General features: G+C 37.0%; 1 protein-coding gene across 1 annotated transcript in view; it reads left to right on the top strand.

Moving 5' to 3' along the window:
* The window catches only part of LOC107996823 (dual specificity tyrosine-phosphorylation-regulated kinase 2), a 33,487-nt gene extending 16,056 nt beyond the window's left edge, over positions 1-17,431 (top strand). The window contains exon 2 of the mRNA XM_017055095.3: positions 6,142-17,431. Coding sequence (XP_016910584.1) covers positions 6,142-7,320 — 1,179 coding nt within the window. The 3' untranslated portion in view covers positions 7,321-17,431. The remainder of the gene's footprint in view (positions 1-6,141) is intronic.
* The last annotated feature ends 431 nt before the right edge of the window (positions 17,432-17,862 follow it).

The following is a 17,862-nucleotide window of genomic DNA, read 5'->3' as shown; positions in this document are numbered from 1 at the left end:
TGGAATATGCGCACGAACAAAGCGATAAAATTAGTCGAATAGATAGCGCCACGATTATTTCCAACAATTAGTCTAATTCTCTGTTCCACGGATGGGCTGCGGAAAACATTAAGCGTAATAATACCCGTACAACCCTGTGATTACCATTAGTAGTTTTCGTTCAATCATCGTAATAGAAACGTGAGAGTGGTTTAACGAGGTAGCAACAGACGAAAAAAAAAAAAAGAAATTGTTCGATCTTATCGCGAAAGCATCCTCCTGTGGGACAAGAAGCGTTTATCGATCGCGGCTCAAAACCAGAAACGTAACGAGCTGCTGGCCTAACATGCTGGCTTTCCCTGCAGTGGTCGTCAACGATGACTCAGACCTCCCTGTGGTTATCGTCTCGAGGGACAACGATTCGACAATAAAGTTCGTCTACGTGGAATCATAATGTTCGTTCGTCACCATGCGTTTTGTAGCTTTATTTTTTAATTTTTACTTAAATGACTTTACGGAGAAGTCATAAAGATCTTGGCGAGGAAGCGAGAAACGAAAGGATAAAAGTTTATCCAAGAGTAAAACTTTGATAAATAGATGTTACGTTGACTTTGTAAGTCTCGAAACGGTCCTTATTATACACTCTCGAGAGTAATTCTTGTGAGAGAAGTATAGAATCACTGGTGGAGCACTGAGTTAGTCTCGAATTTGTTTGAAAAATACGTTTGAAATGAATTTGAGGATGTGTTTTAAAAATAAACGTTGGAAAAATTACTATCAATGTCTACTTTTCTCTCAAATGTATTTTTATATCACGATTTAAAAATTTTGTACGAGATATTTTCGAGGGGCAGATTTTTAGGAATAATTCCAATTCCAGTGAATGAATAATATATCCAATATCGAATACATAAATCCGTTAACGATACTCGATTTTTAAGATACAAGATCAGATTGTTTAGATTCGATGTATGCAATTTTGAAACCATTAGAGTTAATGCGGATAACATTAGGATTATTGGATCCGATATGAGCGTATTACATTCAATACAGCCAACCGCTGGTTCGTCGAACTCGATGCAAGCAACGTTGGCTTTATTATACTCAATATAAATCATAATATCGGATTCATTGGATTTGATTTGGACACATATAGGTCATTCAAGTCTATACGCATCGTGCGGTATGCGTGGGATTTAATTTAGATTGCTCTTAGAGTAAATGCAAACTATGCAAAGGGTCGTAGAAATTGGTCCCAAATCTCCACAGACACGTTAATAAAATTTCTCTAAGATTTCACGATGCAAAATTATATTACAAGACAGATATTGTTTTCAATTTGTGAAACTCGACAAATGAAATTCTCAAAATGGAATAGAAACGATCATAATGTTAAAAATGTTAGATTATTTAATATGTAGATAGGTTTTAGAATATTGACAATTCAAGGATATATAATTATATATAATATTTTAACTGATTCCACGAAGTGTCTTTTGGTCTTCAGAGATTCATCTATCGCTGCTCTTAAAAGATTGGATATTCAGATGAATCGAGTATTTAAAGTATCAGATGAATATTTGAATTTGATCGAATTAAACTCTATAGCACTGTCAGAAATGCAATTCCTATGTTTTTAGGACAGATTCGTATATAAAATCAGACGATCTTCCTGGATTAATGTAAATTCTGATATCCCACGTTGTGAATTTTATGAATTTACAGTTCGTTTTTTGCAATGAATAAATTCGAAGTGATTAAAATTTGCAAATTCATCGAGCAACGCCAATTAATTGCTAATTATGTTTAAAAAACAATAAATGTGAATTACACGATACTCTAATTAACGCGGTAATATATTAATTAAACCATTACGTAAAGTGATGGAAAGTATTAACATAAAAAAAAAAAAGAAAAAAAGAAGAAATCAATTTTTTACACTCATATTACCAAAAAAAAAAGAAAAAACAATGGAACAATTCCAACAGAGCCAAGGGTGCAGAAAAATGCATCTTACGAAGCATTCGACCGATGCATATTAATTACACCTGCAACGGGCTTATTCATCGTGGAAATATTCAATTTGCCCGTTCTTCCTGTGTTACGACTCATTATGAAGAGCGATCTCGTTCACTTCTTCGATTACGCGTGTATAACATTGCATCGACGCTGTAATTTTAATCTCTCTTGATATAACAACGTATATATATATATATAATATTACACAACGTTACGTACGAAAACGCTTTTCTGTTATCTATGTCAAGGTAAATCAATTCTCGTGCGTATCATCTTCCTTATTATAATATATATATATATATTAATGATAATATAATATCGACCCGTTTATTGGTCACATTATTGTCCATTCCCCTTTTCCGCGTGTTTCGAATTCCTAAGTAGCCATAGGAATTAAAGAGAATAATCCGTAAACGAACCTTGACCTTTACACGCGTTCTCTTGCCGCATTATAATCTCTGATTTCGAACATTCATCCTTATATTCGATTCATACATCAAACGGCACTCCGTGTCCGCGTCTCCACGCTCGAAATTAATAGCCATTTCTAATTTTAAACCGAGGTTTGTAGTCGGAAAGACCGCAGGGAGTACACGCGATGTATAATCTTAAATTAGAGATATAAATTTCCTTTGCTATACTTACCGGTGCAATCTCGAACGAGGTATATAAGAATAATTATAATGTAAATCTGTCGATTATAGACGTATTTAAAGTGAAATTTCGACAAAGGTCAAGGCTCGTCCGATCAATGAGAAAGATCGATCGTCAGCCGACGACACGCTCGTATTACCCATCAACGCGCGACACCGTGCTTTGATTGAAATTTCTTCAAACGTTCTCCTCCCGCTTTCAATTATTATTCCAATTCAAAAAACGCTCTTTCCAACTCGCATTTATTAAGAGAAAAAAAAATATTTATTTAAATCGAAATTATTCTTATTGATTATTATATATTACGTTTGTCGTGCTTCTTAAATTTCTATTTCCATATTTTCGCCCGCTCGCACGAAGAGAGAATTCCTGCGGTTGGATCGATAAACGAGCATCGAGGAAAAGGTTACGAAAGATATTGGAAATAATTCTAGTTCGTCGCTCGACGAATTCCAATTCCATCCAGGCGGTGGACGTTTCCCAGAGAAGGGGGAACACAACAACGCGGGTAGAACGAAAGATTTTTCTCCGGTGAAGCTGGGCTCGCGTGAATAAGTAGCGCGCACAGGTATACCACCTGTTACCTCGAAAGCTAAACAGCTCGCTCCAATTAGGGGAACGAGCTTCTTTTTATCGCTGTTCCCGCAACGGAATGAAAGGGAAACCGCGAATAAACATTTTTCTTCTCGTATCTCATTTCGCGATAAAACATCTCGACGGTTCCTCGTCCCTCATCCCGCTAAGCTTCCGTTAATTTACCTCCGCGTTATTATCGATCATCGGTAATTTCAATTGTATAACATCCTTCGTTTCGCTCGAGGCAAGTAGCGATATCGCGATATGAAGAAATGAAAATGAATGCGCGAGAAATTTCACGATTCTTTAAATTTCAATCCAACAGATCTCGAAAGAGAAACGTGGACCGTTTGAAAATTTTTTCCGGCTTAAACGAGTAACAAAGATAAGATAAATCAGCGAAAGGAAAAACCCGTTAAAATTCGCAGCCTTGGCAGAAATGGTTCCACGTTAGTGTGAACGAACGCATAAACTGTCCCGTAAATTATACTGCTTATACAAATCCATCGAAATATTCCCGGGAACGTTTCACGTGGGTCTGTGGTTCCTTTATAAATATTTCCTTTATAAACTCGGACGTCGGTTTGTCTGAGACGAAAGAAAGAGAGAAAAGGAAGAAAGAAATAAAGAAAAAAATAAAAATGAAACGAGTAATGGATTCAAATCGAATTTCACCGACGTTTTATTCGAACACGTTATTTTACAGCGTACGCTTTCAACCGTGAAGAAATATCGGCGAACGTGGAAGAGATCGTAAATCCATCCAACATGTATCGTGTGGAGTGACACCACGTGCCCACGATTAATTAAAAATAACGAAGAGAAAAAAAAATCCCTAGATAAGTTCGCTCGCGGAAGTTGGCACTTGTTTACACTGTTCCAAGAAAGTAATTTCACGATGGGAAAAGATCGGTGAACGGGACCCACATTCGAACGCGTGTTTTCTAGCGGAGTGACAGGGCGACGTCCCTTCGGGGCGACTTCCGTCAAAGAACGTACCCTTCGGCCGGGCTTCCGGCGCGGCACCCGTCGAAATCGATCAACCGTGTCACTTTCTATTTACGTTGACGCGCGGGAACCCGATCGTACGAATCGTTTTGCCACGTCTTTTCGTGTGCATAATGCGCGACCCCCCCTCCCGGTGTCAGACATATCTTGGCCGCGTGGAGGGAAGACGTTGGTTTTCGCGCTAAAAATCAATATCTTTTCCAGGCTTTGCCGCTTGAATTTAATAAGGGAACGCTCCATCGAGAAAACCGTGTTCATGGCAAATGTTTTTTCTTTTTCCCTCCAAGATGAATACGTGTGTAAGGATTAAATTGTTTCTCGGAGCTTGTTCGAGCGATGATATGTGGATATTGCAGCGTGGATGAGAAGCGTTTGAGAGAATCGAATGGAAGAGGAGTTGGAGATTTAATGCTTGAATATCGGATTTATAGCGATCGAGGAATACGTTTCGCAGGAATTGTGCGTTGTAGAATTTGCAGGATCGTAAGTTGAAAAATTGTTGTATAGAAGTAATACTTGGAAAATTGAAGTAATTCGATAAATTTGGTTTGGAATACACTGGAAGAACGTCTAGACAAAATAATGATCGATGTAACAGAGAAATGATAACGGCTAGAGAAATAATTATCAAAGATCCAAATATACAACGTTCTATTAATTTAAGACACTCTATTATTCATTTCAATCCCGCACATTTATGTATCTTTATGTTCTCCGATATATAGAATATCGCGTTCAAAACTAAAGCTTCCTAGAAATACTAAGTCTTTCGATTACGCGTAGCAGAACTCCATTTATCTGAAACTATATTTGGAGAAAACAATAGGGAGTTCCATTATCTCGTTCGAAGAATAGGGATCCACGTTCTGATAAATGAATTCTATCCTCTAACCAACGTTCGCCTCTTAATTAATTCGTTCGACGCAAATACGCGACGCTCTCTAAGCGCAAAGATCGTATACTTTTGTGAAGAAGGAGACATTCCAAATAAAAAGATTATATTGTTTATCGAGCAGAAGGGAATTGGTCCATTGGTGGTGGAATAATCTCTTAATTGTCGATATCACGTCTTGTTGAAATTTGCACAGACCCTAGCCAATAAATCGAGCTAACCGCTATAACCCTGGATAAATTCCAATGTGACGTTCTTGTTTGCCGCACATCCTGAGAGAGAGAAAGAGAGAGAGAGAGAGAGCACTCGATGTTACCCGAAATATTAAAGTAGGCCGGTAGCAAAAACAGATATGATCGCACAAAATTATCCGCTGCCTTGCTCGATCTTCTCTAGTCACGCGTTTCTCTATTCCACCGTACAAACATCTCAACGGTTTGTAATGATAACGTCGAATGAATATTAATCAGCGTAATCCTTGTACGAGAACCATGTACGAATGAAAAATGATCGTATCGAGCCTTTATGCGTTTGTGCGTTAGAGGGAAAAAAAACCGGTTCTTTCGTATCATTTTGTCACGTTTCCCTGGAAAACGTGTCCCATAAACGATAGACGGGCTTCGATTTCATTCAGTCCACGTACGATATTCATGATACGATTCAGTAAGTTGCAGGATTTCGAATTGGTATTAGAGTTTGTGAAAGATATAATAATATTCCATCAGCGTGTCTGTTTAGGATCGTTTAGAACTATTAAAACGATATTATTTGTACCATCAATAACGGTATTTATGTCGCGATATGGGACACAGTGGAGATTTATTGGTATCGTTAACGCGTTTTAATTCTGTCGTGGACGGAAATAAAGATAAAAGGAAAGAAAGAGGGAAGAAATGATCCCCCAAACCACAGTACATATCAGAATACACACCCGAATGCTCCATCATAATCGCAATATAACAATATCATTGTGTGAAATACATCCTCAAACCCGTTTCCGTTCGTTGTTCCAGGTGATAGACTTTGGTTCGAGCTGCTACGAGAACCAACGCGTCTACACGTACATTCAAAGTCGCTTCTATCGCGCGCCAGAGGTGATCCTGGGTGCAAAGTACGGTATGCCAATCGACATGTGGAGCCTCGGTTGCATCTTGGTGGAGCTGGTTACCGGTTTCCCGCTGCTGCCAGGCGAAGACGAGTCCGACCAGCTGGCCTGTATCATCGAGTTGCTAGGCATGCCGCCGCCTCAGCTGTTAGAATCCGCGAAACGGTGTAGGCAGTTCATCAGCTCAAAGGGTTATCCACGCTATTGCACCGTTATAACGATGTCCGACGGTTCGATCGTGTTGAACGGCGGTTTCTCCAGGAAAGGCAAAGACCGTGGCCCGCCCGGTTCCAGGGATCTGAGGCAGGTATTGAAAAATTGCGACGATCCATATTTCCTGGATTTCATTCACCGCTGCCTGAAATGGGACCCGGAACAGCGCATGACACCTGGCAAAGCGTTGAAACACAGATGGCTGCGCCGTAGATTGCCAGAGCTTCCAAAGAAAACGAACGACGCTTTGCCCGCGTTACCGGCAGCCTCTGCGCCGCCTACCTCCGCTTCCGGCCTCCGTACTTCCGCGTCCGGTAGCAAAAGTTCGACCAAGTCGAACACGTTGCAGACCAACAATACGGAGAACACGAACAAGGTGAAGCAGTTGAACGACATCTTCCATACCATGTCTACCATATACTCGGCATTGCAACGTAACGACGGTGGAAGAGGAAGAGGAAGAGATCAAACGGTGGCAACCAATCATCAAGCGACCGTCAGCAGTCATCCGTCGCTGAACTCTATTAGTGGTGATGCTAGTAGTAGTGGTGGTGGTGGTGGTGGTGGTGGTGGTGGTGGTGGTGGTGACGGTAGTAGCAGTAGTACTAGTGGTAGTCAGCAGCAACCGCAGCCACAGCAACAACAACAACAACAACAGCAGCAGCAGCAACAATCGCAACAACAGCAAACTCAACAGCAACCGCAGCAACAGCATAGTCATCAATTGCAAACGAAACAACAGCACAATAACGGTTCGCACGGATCTCATGGATCCCATGGATCCCAAGGATCGCATGGTTCGCATGGATCCCACGGATCCAACGGATGGAGCATATCGTTTCTCGAGTGGCTCGAGACGGTGGACAATGATTAGCAAGGACATTATCGAGCAACTGAGACGATTCATCGAAACACGAGATCCCTCTTATTACTTTTTTCTAACACGTTTACCGTGGTCGATGTTGCCGTGATCGCTGACCTCGTGTCTCGCTGATTTGTCGGATCAGATCGACTGACTATCTTGACGATGTCGTCTTTCGACACGCGTTGTGAGTACCCGTTGTCGAACGACACCGAGATATTAACGGTGTTCCTGCCTGTGTGGTAATATATGGTCGCTCGTTACGAGAAAAAGATTCCTCGGAGTCAAAGGAGAGATAGCAGTGGCCTCATCTTCGACCTCCGGATACTACTGTGATCTACTACGCGATATGTTACTACAAAAAGCGAAAAGCGTAAAAAAAAAAAAAAAAAAAATAAGAAAAAACCGAAAAAAAGAAAATGGGGGAAAATAACGACAAAGAGAACCGCTGAAGGGGGTGAAGGAACTGGGAAAATCAATCGCGATACCTCGAATCATGTACCTCACCTAGCTTGGCGACGTTGCTTCGCGTTGCTCTCCAATTTGCTTGTTGTCTCAAGATCCATTTCTCGTCGCCGTTTGCTCGAGAGAGGAGGGATGTGCACGATCCGTTTGCTTAATCGAGGACGATTGCTTTTTCGGCGTTCGTTTTTCTGGTCGACTCGCTAAGATCAGCGGCCTCCCTTGTTGTATACACGTTAACAACGAGTTACGTATACGAGTTCGTTCGTTCGTTCGTTCGTATCGCTGCGTCACGTTTGCATCCTATTATAACGTAAATAGGGAGGACGGCCACGGAGGTTATTGTGCCAAGGGGATGGCAGAGGGGAAGCAAAGATTTGCGCCATGTCGATGAATCGATTCTCCCGAGGTGAGAAGTAATAATCGAGGTTTATTTAGTTGACGCGAACCCGACCTCTATCTTTCTATAAGTATATATATATATATATATATATATACACACACACATATACATATATACATATATATATATATACACGGGGAAGGAAGGTCGCGCAGCGAACTTCGTTTATGCGGATAGATCTAGACGTTATACCGAGGCGTCGCGATGCGATGAGGGTAGCTTTCACGTTCGTTCAGCGAGAGATCTAATAATCAGAGGGCATGCCACCTCGTTGAATAGAGTCATCCAAGATGGTTTTTAGGTCAGAAGATTCCACCGTAATGCTATCAATATCGAGCAGAAGGAAAGGTTGATTTTCCATCGAGCGGGCAACCGTAATTGTTAATTAAAGAAGGTCAAGTTTGTCCCCCTCGGTTCGAACGAGTCGTCGATCGAACGAGAACGATGTCGGGGAAAAAATCACGATGCTCTTTATTTATTTATTTTTTTGAGAATATAAAGGAACGATCATTGATATCGGATTGAAAGAAACTGAAATTAAGATAAGATAGAATATATATGGAATAATATACGTTATGCATTTATGTTTCTTTATCCGTGTTTGTTATTTTTTAGTTATGTTTTTATATTTATTTAATATTTCAAAGTAAATATTTATCCGCGTTAAATTATTTCGTGCTAATATGAACTTTGACCCTACAATTCCGCGAGGAATTCTTTCCCTGTCAGACTAAAACAGATTGCAAGGGAATGAATAATGAATCGCGCTTTTGTAGCTTGATAAACACACATGTTAGCAATTTATATGGCTAATATTTTTATGATAATATTTTTATGATAATATTTTATGATAATACTCATCCAATTTTAGAATTGGTTAAGAAGACTCGCAATCGCTTCATCCTTGAACTTTCTTCTCATTCGTTTCTAATAATGCGATTTAGACAAATATATATTTTTTTTTTAATTCTTTTCTATTTTTTTAATTCTAATGTTATTCGATATTTTTAAGATTTTTTTATCGACCAATATTTTTTTATATATCTTAAGATCATCATTTAACAACTGCCCCGAATTACGCATTACATATGTTTTATAATTCGTTTTTTATCAGCATTTACGCGACATGAATTCGCATTGGTAACGGCAACGAAAGACTCGAGGATTATTATTCTCTTAATCTTGCATTTCATATCAATCTCTTGTGCAACAAAATGCATTTATCGCGAGAATCGATTTCGCATCGAAAAACGATTCGCGGGATTCGAATTTCGCGCCTTCACCGTTTGAACGCTGAAACCCTCCCGTGCCCCGGGCGAAAAATTCGTTTTGCGATTCGATATCGTGACGATAGATTGCCCGATTTATTGCATTTTAACGGGAATTTTTCAAAGAAAGGCGGGGAACGATCGAATCGACATGCGCAAATCCCTGGGAGGAAATCCTTCGAGTGTAATCCGATCACGACCCCGGCACAAAGCGAAATCATGCTAATTTTAGTTCGATATGGAATAGATATTGAAGACGAAGAAGGGGCGATCCTCGATGTATTATTGAAAGGAAACGTTGTGAAACGGGAGGAGGAGGCGCGTGCGAGATATGGATGAGTGACTATCGCAAGGAGAGAACGATGGCGTAATAAGCAAGGATGTGACGCATCGATGATAAGGGAGGGGAGAAGAAAAAAGAGAACTATCGAGGCGAAAAATAAGAAAAGATGGCAATAAATTAGCCAACGATGAATTATGTGAATTATGTGAAAAAAGGAAAAAAAAAATGGGAGTTGAAAAGCTTGATAAAAAGAAACGAATGGGGATGGGTGGGGGGAGGGAAATAAACGCAATGAACACAGAGGTAATTAAATCGTGATACTGAACAAGATATCTTGTGATATGGGATTTAAGTGTATTGAGGTTCACTTTGATGAACGCTATAGATAAATATAAATATTATATATATATAGATATATATACATAAAATGCGTCTATATATATATTATAATACGTTGTAACGCTACAAAGAGAGAACAAGAAAAAAAGGGAAAAAAGTACTACCACGCGCGTAGTAAGAAGTAGTCAGCTAAAATAATAATAATAATAATAATAAAAAAAAGAAAAAAAGAAAAAAATGAAACGCGTTACAAGGAGTGAAAATGAACAAAACGGTCTCGTGAAACGTTGCACGATATTACGTGTAGACAATAGTATAATCTTTCACGATTCCTTTTTTTTCTCTTTTATTTTTACTTTGTTTTTTTTTTTTTACGATTACGAATCTTTATTCCTTTCTATTTTGTATTTTTTTCTTTTTTTTTTCTACTTTCTCTTTTCGTAGAATATACATGCTTTCGATTAATTTTACGAGAGAACGAATATCGATTCGTTTCTTCTTCTTCTTCTTTTTTTCTTTCATATTATATCTCCTTTCTTTTTGTAACGTGTATATAACATGTAAAGGCTCATCCATCCGCTGGTCGAGAAACGTGGAGGAAACGCAATAAGCATCCGCCGATCGATCTTTATTGGTCGCGTCGGATTTAGTTTCACCTGGATTTTTCGCGTATTACGTTATACAGCAAGCAACCGTCTGCGTGATCAAAGATCGATCATCAATACCACTGCCAATACCTTCCTATATAAGTTCGGGCTCTTGTTTTCTCGTAGATACACACAAGCGATCGCATGTATTATTTACGATCCTAGTCGTCCCCAACAAGCGAAATTTTCAATGAACGTCGTCGTTGTTATCATCATCATCATCGTCGTCGTCGTCGTCGTCGTCATCGCGTTGGCACAAGAAATATTAAACAAGAACGCGTTGAACGTGCTTGGAAACGTGTGTGCGTCATTGTTGTAAAATAATAGTAGCACTTTTCTTACTGGCTCGAAAAAAAAAAAAGAAAAAAAAGAGAAAAGTGAAAAAAAAAGACAAGACTAGACGCAGGTCCACCACTATACTCAATTTTATTTTATATTATTAATCAGATATAAATCGCTCTCGAGTGTTTACGTTCGACTTAATTTTAATCGATCACTCAACTGCGCTTTACTGTGATCTAGACGTTGTCCATGCTCGTTATCGGTGCAAACTTCGGCTCAAAGTAATCATGTGTATACATTATTGACTGATCTCGAAGAAGATTGCGCAGAAATTTGTTCAGGATCATTTTTTCCCTCTTTTTTTTTGTCTTTTTTTTTTTTATTTTTATTTCTTTTTTTTGGGGGGGAAAGAAGAAAAGCGAGATGTATCTATATATATATATATATATGTATATATCTATATATATCTATATATATATAGACACGTACAATTGTAAGCGATTAGCTCTCTTCCGCATTTTTCGTGAGTGTTTTCTCATCTCCTTTCCTTTATCTTTTCTTTTTCTTTCTTTCTTTCTTTCTTTTTTTTTCCCTGATAGCTTTTTATCACTCATGCAACGCGCGTCCCGTCGCCAATAAGGTTTAAGCGATAGCTTTAGGCTTATAATACCGTACACACCGCCGGGATAGCAGTTCCAAGGCCGAGGTTTTAATTCAAGGCAAACGAGGGTGTGTTTCGATTGTCTGCGAGCAAGATTCTTCTCGTAAAAAAATTCGAAGAGGAGAAAAGGAAAAAAAAAGAAACGAATACGCGCGATATTTTTTTTTTTTCGCTCCTCTGTTATCCTCATTATCTATATTTTCTTTCGTTTGAATCCCAAATTACAAACAAAAGTTATCATAGATACGGGGATGAAACAGCCTTAAAAGATGAAATGAAACACGATCCATTTTTTTTTATTTCGCGATTGAAACTTATCTGACATCGATCTATGGTATTTATAGGCGTGGTGCGAGCTATCCGGACGGTGAATTTTCTAAAAGGACCCCGGGCGAAACATCAAAGCTGCCTATTAAAAATAAACGCCGTCACCAGATTTTCACGATATTCACCTGGCGGAAATGCATATTAAAGCTTAACAAAACCGGCCATCCCTGCCGCGTGTTACCTATGTATCGTAACCGGTATGCACTTCGGCTTGTATGAACGCGAAAATATAGGACGCGCGGCGTTCAACGATACACGATGAAAAAAAAGAAAAAAAAAAAAAAAGGGGCAGAAAAAAAAAAAAGGTTCGATCGACCGAAACGGTCGATGAATTTTTGCATTTTCAAACCGCTTTGGCATGTGCTCAACCGCGTGCTTCCTTGTTAAGATTCGACTGATGATCCGCGAAAAAATTTAAAAGAAGGCAAAAAGTTGGGCGCAAAAGTTGTAACAAATGATCATTAAAAAAAAGAAAGAACTGTGTGTGCTTTGGTAAATCGCAACGATGCAAAGTGAGATCGCGTGATGAAATCAGGATGAAAATTGTTATATATTTCTCAACTGCTTTTTACCGTTACTACAATTGCGTGATAACGACGAGTAAAAGTCACTGTCTACCACTGTTGAATCACAACGAAGCGGAGTAAATAACGAGGAAAATAAATGTGAGGAACAAAAGTGAAAACTATGCGACTTTCTTTGTATAGAAACGAAAATGGAAATTGATCTACTGTGCTACACGAAAGAAACAAAGAATGACGATTTATCGTATCCGGTATAGAAAGATCGAAGATTGATTGTATCCATTCAAAATGCGAAGAGAAAAATATTATCACATTGATGTATATGAGCGACAATGATCGTGTTAATACTTTTATTATCCGTCTGTGTGATAATGCGTATGTGATACGCGTGTTAAAAAGTACGCTCTCGATGCACGATAGATATAATATATACATTTATATATATAAATACATACATACGTGCAATGTACAATACCGAACAGTAGTATCAAGGTATATATTTTAATATGCACATTGAAAGAAAGTTGTTTGATTTATAAAACAGGGTCGAAGCCTGGAACGACATCTTGTCCGGATTGTCACGAAACTCTGTATAAATCGAAAAATTGTTAATCCTTAGTCTGTTCGAGTGTTTGTCTCTGAATTATTCAAAAACAAAGACGAATATTTCATAAACCGTTATCGAGAACAATCAAATATATCCTGGTTGAAACGAGGCAATAGAAACGTTCGAATATATCGAGCATATTTCAACTTTACCTTGATGTTTGTACACTGTGCTATCCGATATTAAATAAGACTGGTAAAAAAGAATATCAACGAAAATGATAAATTATAGAGGGAAAGAGAAAGAAGAGAGAAAGCACGTAACAAAGGATCTTGTCGAGATTAATATATATATATATATATATATGAAAAATAATTAATATTACCAGTTAACTGCCGAGATCCTTTCTTCGAAATTTTTATATAATTCTACAGTTTTTAATTAACTTTCAACTTATATGATTGATTTAATTCATGAAATTTTTATTCTCGTTTCAAGATTATGAATGAACGTTGTAAAATTTATACAAATTTATTTTTCTCGTTCACATTTAAGGATCGTGACAGCTAATTGGTTAATAATATATATATATATATATATATATTATAAATATATATTTGTATATATATATTTATAAATTATATATAGTACGATAATTAGGAAGTTATCGAATTAATTTTTGAGGCTGCGAATTTATCGAACCGATTATCGCGGCGTGGTGGCACCAAGTTCGTTGAACGCAGCTGCCTCGTTCCGTGACCTTCCCTCTTTCCGATCTCGCCATTCCGGTGAATCTCGATGCCTTCTCTCTTTTTCCTCTCTTTCTCCCTTTCATTTCACCAGTTGTCACCGTTTGAAAAATGAAACACGATTGGAAATCCGTCTTACTCCGCTTCTAATACTCGTCATCATCATCATCATCATCGTCATCATCATCGTCATCATCATCGTCATCATCATCGTCATCATCATTTTCATCATCGTCCTCGCTATCGTCGTCACGTTCGATCGTAATATTGATTTTTCTTAAAAAATCGAATGGCCAATTACAGCGGCGAAAATAACGCTCGTCAGGTGAAAATTCGTGTCGTTTTAGCGATCCGTATGAAATACGCGCCCAAATTGCACGGATTCGAGTTTAGAGGAAGTAATAATGATTTATAATCGTTAAGCGAATAGTGGTAATCGATAATAATAATAGATAAGGGACGAGTGGAACAGGAGGTTAGCATTAATCTAATCGAATTTGCACGAAAAGACGAAACGAATAGCGAAAGAAGAAGAAAAAAGAGGAAAGAAAGAAGTAACGGGAAATAAGCGAAAAAGAAAAATGAAAATCGGGTAGATCCGTACATTGCTCCGCCTATGTTCTCTTTCTTTATGTCTTCTTTTAATTTTGTATTCTTTTTTCTTTTGTTTTGTTTTATCCTTTTTTTTTTTTTTTTTTTACTTAGTGACGAGAACGATGTGTTTCGATGTGTATTTATTTTAGCCCGCAACTCTCTTCCGGAGGGAACGACCAATTGATCGTGCGCCGTAGCGTATCACGACTTTTATTTCGTGTCCAACGAAGCGTGCATTTTTATTCGCTGTGAAACGTTGCCTTTCGCCGCCACTGTGTGTTTTATTGGCCGAACAACCATGCGTCGAATTCGCTCTCGCAGATTCGAATTGGTTTCCACGATAATTAGTTGAACGGTTAGTCTAAGATCTGTGGCAAAAATAAAAGTAAAAAAAAGAGAAAGAGAAGGGGGAGAGGGAGAGAAGAAGAGAATTGAAACAAAAAACAAAAATCCTGACGGATTTCCCAAATCTGGATCGTAACCGCGATTGAATTAATTACGTTTGCGAAAAAGCTTTTATAACAAATCGTTTTCATACGAAATACAGATAGATAGACTCGTATTTTATCGATACGCAATTGATTTTTAATCTCTAATACAAGTGTATGAATGAAATCGATATCGGATTTGTATCTCGTCTTCTGTTTCTCTCGTTGGTTTTTTTTATTTTTTATTTTATGTCGAAAGCACGCGATGATCAATGTACGAAGCGATCGTGTTACGGCTCGATAAAACACATAGTTCGCGAAGGTAAGATTGATAGTCATATAAACGAAGTGTCTGTATCTGAAAAGAAGAAAAGAACAAAAGAAATGATAAATAGAAAAAAAAATAAACGATCGAAAATAAGCATAGTGCCGTTAGAATTTCGTGAAAGAATATTATACCCGGAAAACGTTTGTACAATAAAAATGAACAATACTCTGTACAAAATATATATATACACGTACACTCACGACATATGCATATGTATAAATATTATCTCCGATTTAACGATGTTCTTTTCGCACGCGTACGTTTCTGCACGCACTTTTAATCCTTGTATCCGCGCATCGTCTTCTGGAAATGGTATCATTCGTTCCACGATAATATGCATTTTGTATTATCGTTCATTTTTAGTCAACTACCCGCTTAAGGCCTTTTCTATAGTTTTTAATTAAGTAAACTCGCTGCGAATGCGCCATCGCAATTTTTTTCGATCATGCGCCGCTGCAACAGAGAGAGAGAGAACAAAATTTTTTTTAAAAAATAAATGAATGGAAGAACGACCGTGTATGTGTATATGTATGTATGAGAAATATAAAAGAAGAATAATAAACGTCTTTCACGCGTAATGATATTTTAGCCTATCATCGTTCAATTGTATCATATGTGTAATCTCTCGATTCGTGCATTTTCATCATTGCGTTCATATACTTAATTTTAATTGAATCGATATCTATGATCGTCTTGTATTTGATTGTATACCTCGATTTGTATATATATACATATATAAAGAAAGAAAAAAAAAATTTAAAAAAAAAGTGAAATAAGAAATGAATTGTCCCCAAGAACGGTGGACGATTTTAAAATGAAAAGTGACTTTAGTACCTTTACGATTACAACACCCTTTATAATTATCTACTATCATTATTTTTTTTGAGAACAATAATTGTCGTTTGCAATTCATGGTTTGGTTGTAGCGGCAGCTTGAGATTACTGTCATGATCCCCATCGAGTTACTGCACGCTTTTATACATCTTTTATCTCGCGAGAATGTGTGTTTCCGTATCATATTCTTTTTTTTTTATTTTCATTCATTCTCTCTCCCTCTCACTTTGGCATATAATTAACAGCATTAAGTTTCGTAGGATAAAACATGATTTCTTAAGCGACAATGCAAACTTTTGATCTCTAACACGCGCGCATGTTATAATAATATGCATATACGATGCGCGCGTAAACATACGTGTAAGTAAAATACGTAAATTAGTAAACGAAATGCGAAAAATCATGCTCGTGTTGCGTCCATCATCTCCTTATTGATAATCGCCCCTTTTCTTTGTGTTTGCCTGTTCCCTGGAAACAAACGAATAGGGGTCGAACTACCATGTCGTTGTACATCTTACGGAGGACACTGCAGTCTATACAGGGTGTTATATATAATATGTTCATGGAACATCTTTGAAGAATTGATTCAAGAACTAAAAAAAAAACAAACACAAAAATTAAAAGATCGGTTTTTTATAGAATTCTAAGTAATATTAATATTTTTCTTAAATGAAATAAGATGATAGAAAACTATCTTACCATTATTTTTACATTATTTTATATTTTATTCCGCGGATTCACGGAAAGTTCGGCATTGGATTTGCAATATTTTAAATCTATCATAATCTATAAGAAAATAGATTTTTGATTAATTATTCGTTATTTTTTGATTATTTGGATGTATTTGTAGAAATAATAGATAAATGCTGATATTATACATTACCAAAGTCGTGTATGTATAGATAAAATTCAATATATTATAAAAGTTTTTTATTAATATCTCAAAAATTAATAAAGATCTAAGTCAAAATTTTAATTTGTTTGCACTTTCTAAAAGGGGAAACCGTACTTATTACTTATAATCGTACTATACTTATTATTTATAACTTAATAAAATAAGATTCAATTAATAACTTTTGTATTTGTTTAATTTCTAGAGTTAATCCTCTAAAGATTGTTTCATATATAACATCCTGTATATATAAATATATATAAAAATATATATAAATGGTACGATTCGAGCATTTACAATGATTCGACGTGTAAATGCTATACACACGGTGATATACATGGAATACAATCGATAATACGCGTATAATTATTATAACGGGGCATAGAATTGTGCCGTAATTACGTTACGTCGGAAAATCTCCTTGGTAATCTCCGATATATAAGCGTAATTGTAACGCGTTCTTGTCACAAGTCAAAAAAACGAGAAATTGATTTTTTAAAGAATTGCTCTGACTTGATTAATAAGAAACGAAATAAACGCTGCTTAAGACAGTTATGAACTGTTGTAACTTCTTTCAATTTTCGATTGAATAATTTTCAATACAGATACAAGAAAATACATATATGTATACCTAGATATATCCCATTTTTCCTTCCTCTTTCTCTCTTTTTTTTTAATTATACTATGGTATGATCAAAATTTCGATCTGCATTACAATTTTGCAATGAAAGAAAAATTGATGAATTGGTTAAATTTTATAAAGTTGAATGAATTTTCTATAGTTGAATGAATAAAAAAAAAGAATATAATATCGAAAGTTCCATGACATCTTAGAAAGATAAACGTTAATTGGGCTTTCTGCCGAAGCATTAAATCTTCGTGATACGTCATTGATAGAAATTTCCGTCTAAAAATTGGTAAAATCAGTCACATATTAGGATTACGAAACTCAAAAATTATCATAAAATCTTTTTTCTGTAGTTTAG

Source organism: Apis cerana, linkage group LG2, assembly GCF_029169275.1.
Source record: "Apis cerana isolate GH-2021 linkage group LG2, AcerK_1.0, whole genome shotgun sequence".
NCBI classification, from domain to species: domain Eukaryota; kingdom Metazoa; phylum Arthropoda; class Insecta; order Hymenoptera; family Apidae; genus Apis; species Apis cerana.
This window is presented reverse-complemented; position numbering and strand designations above follow the sequence as displayed.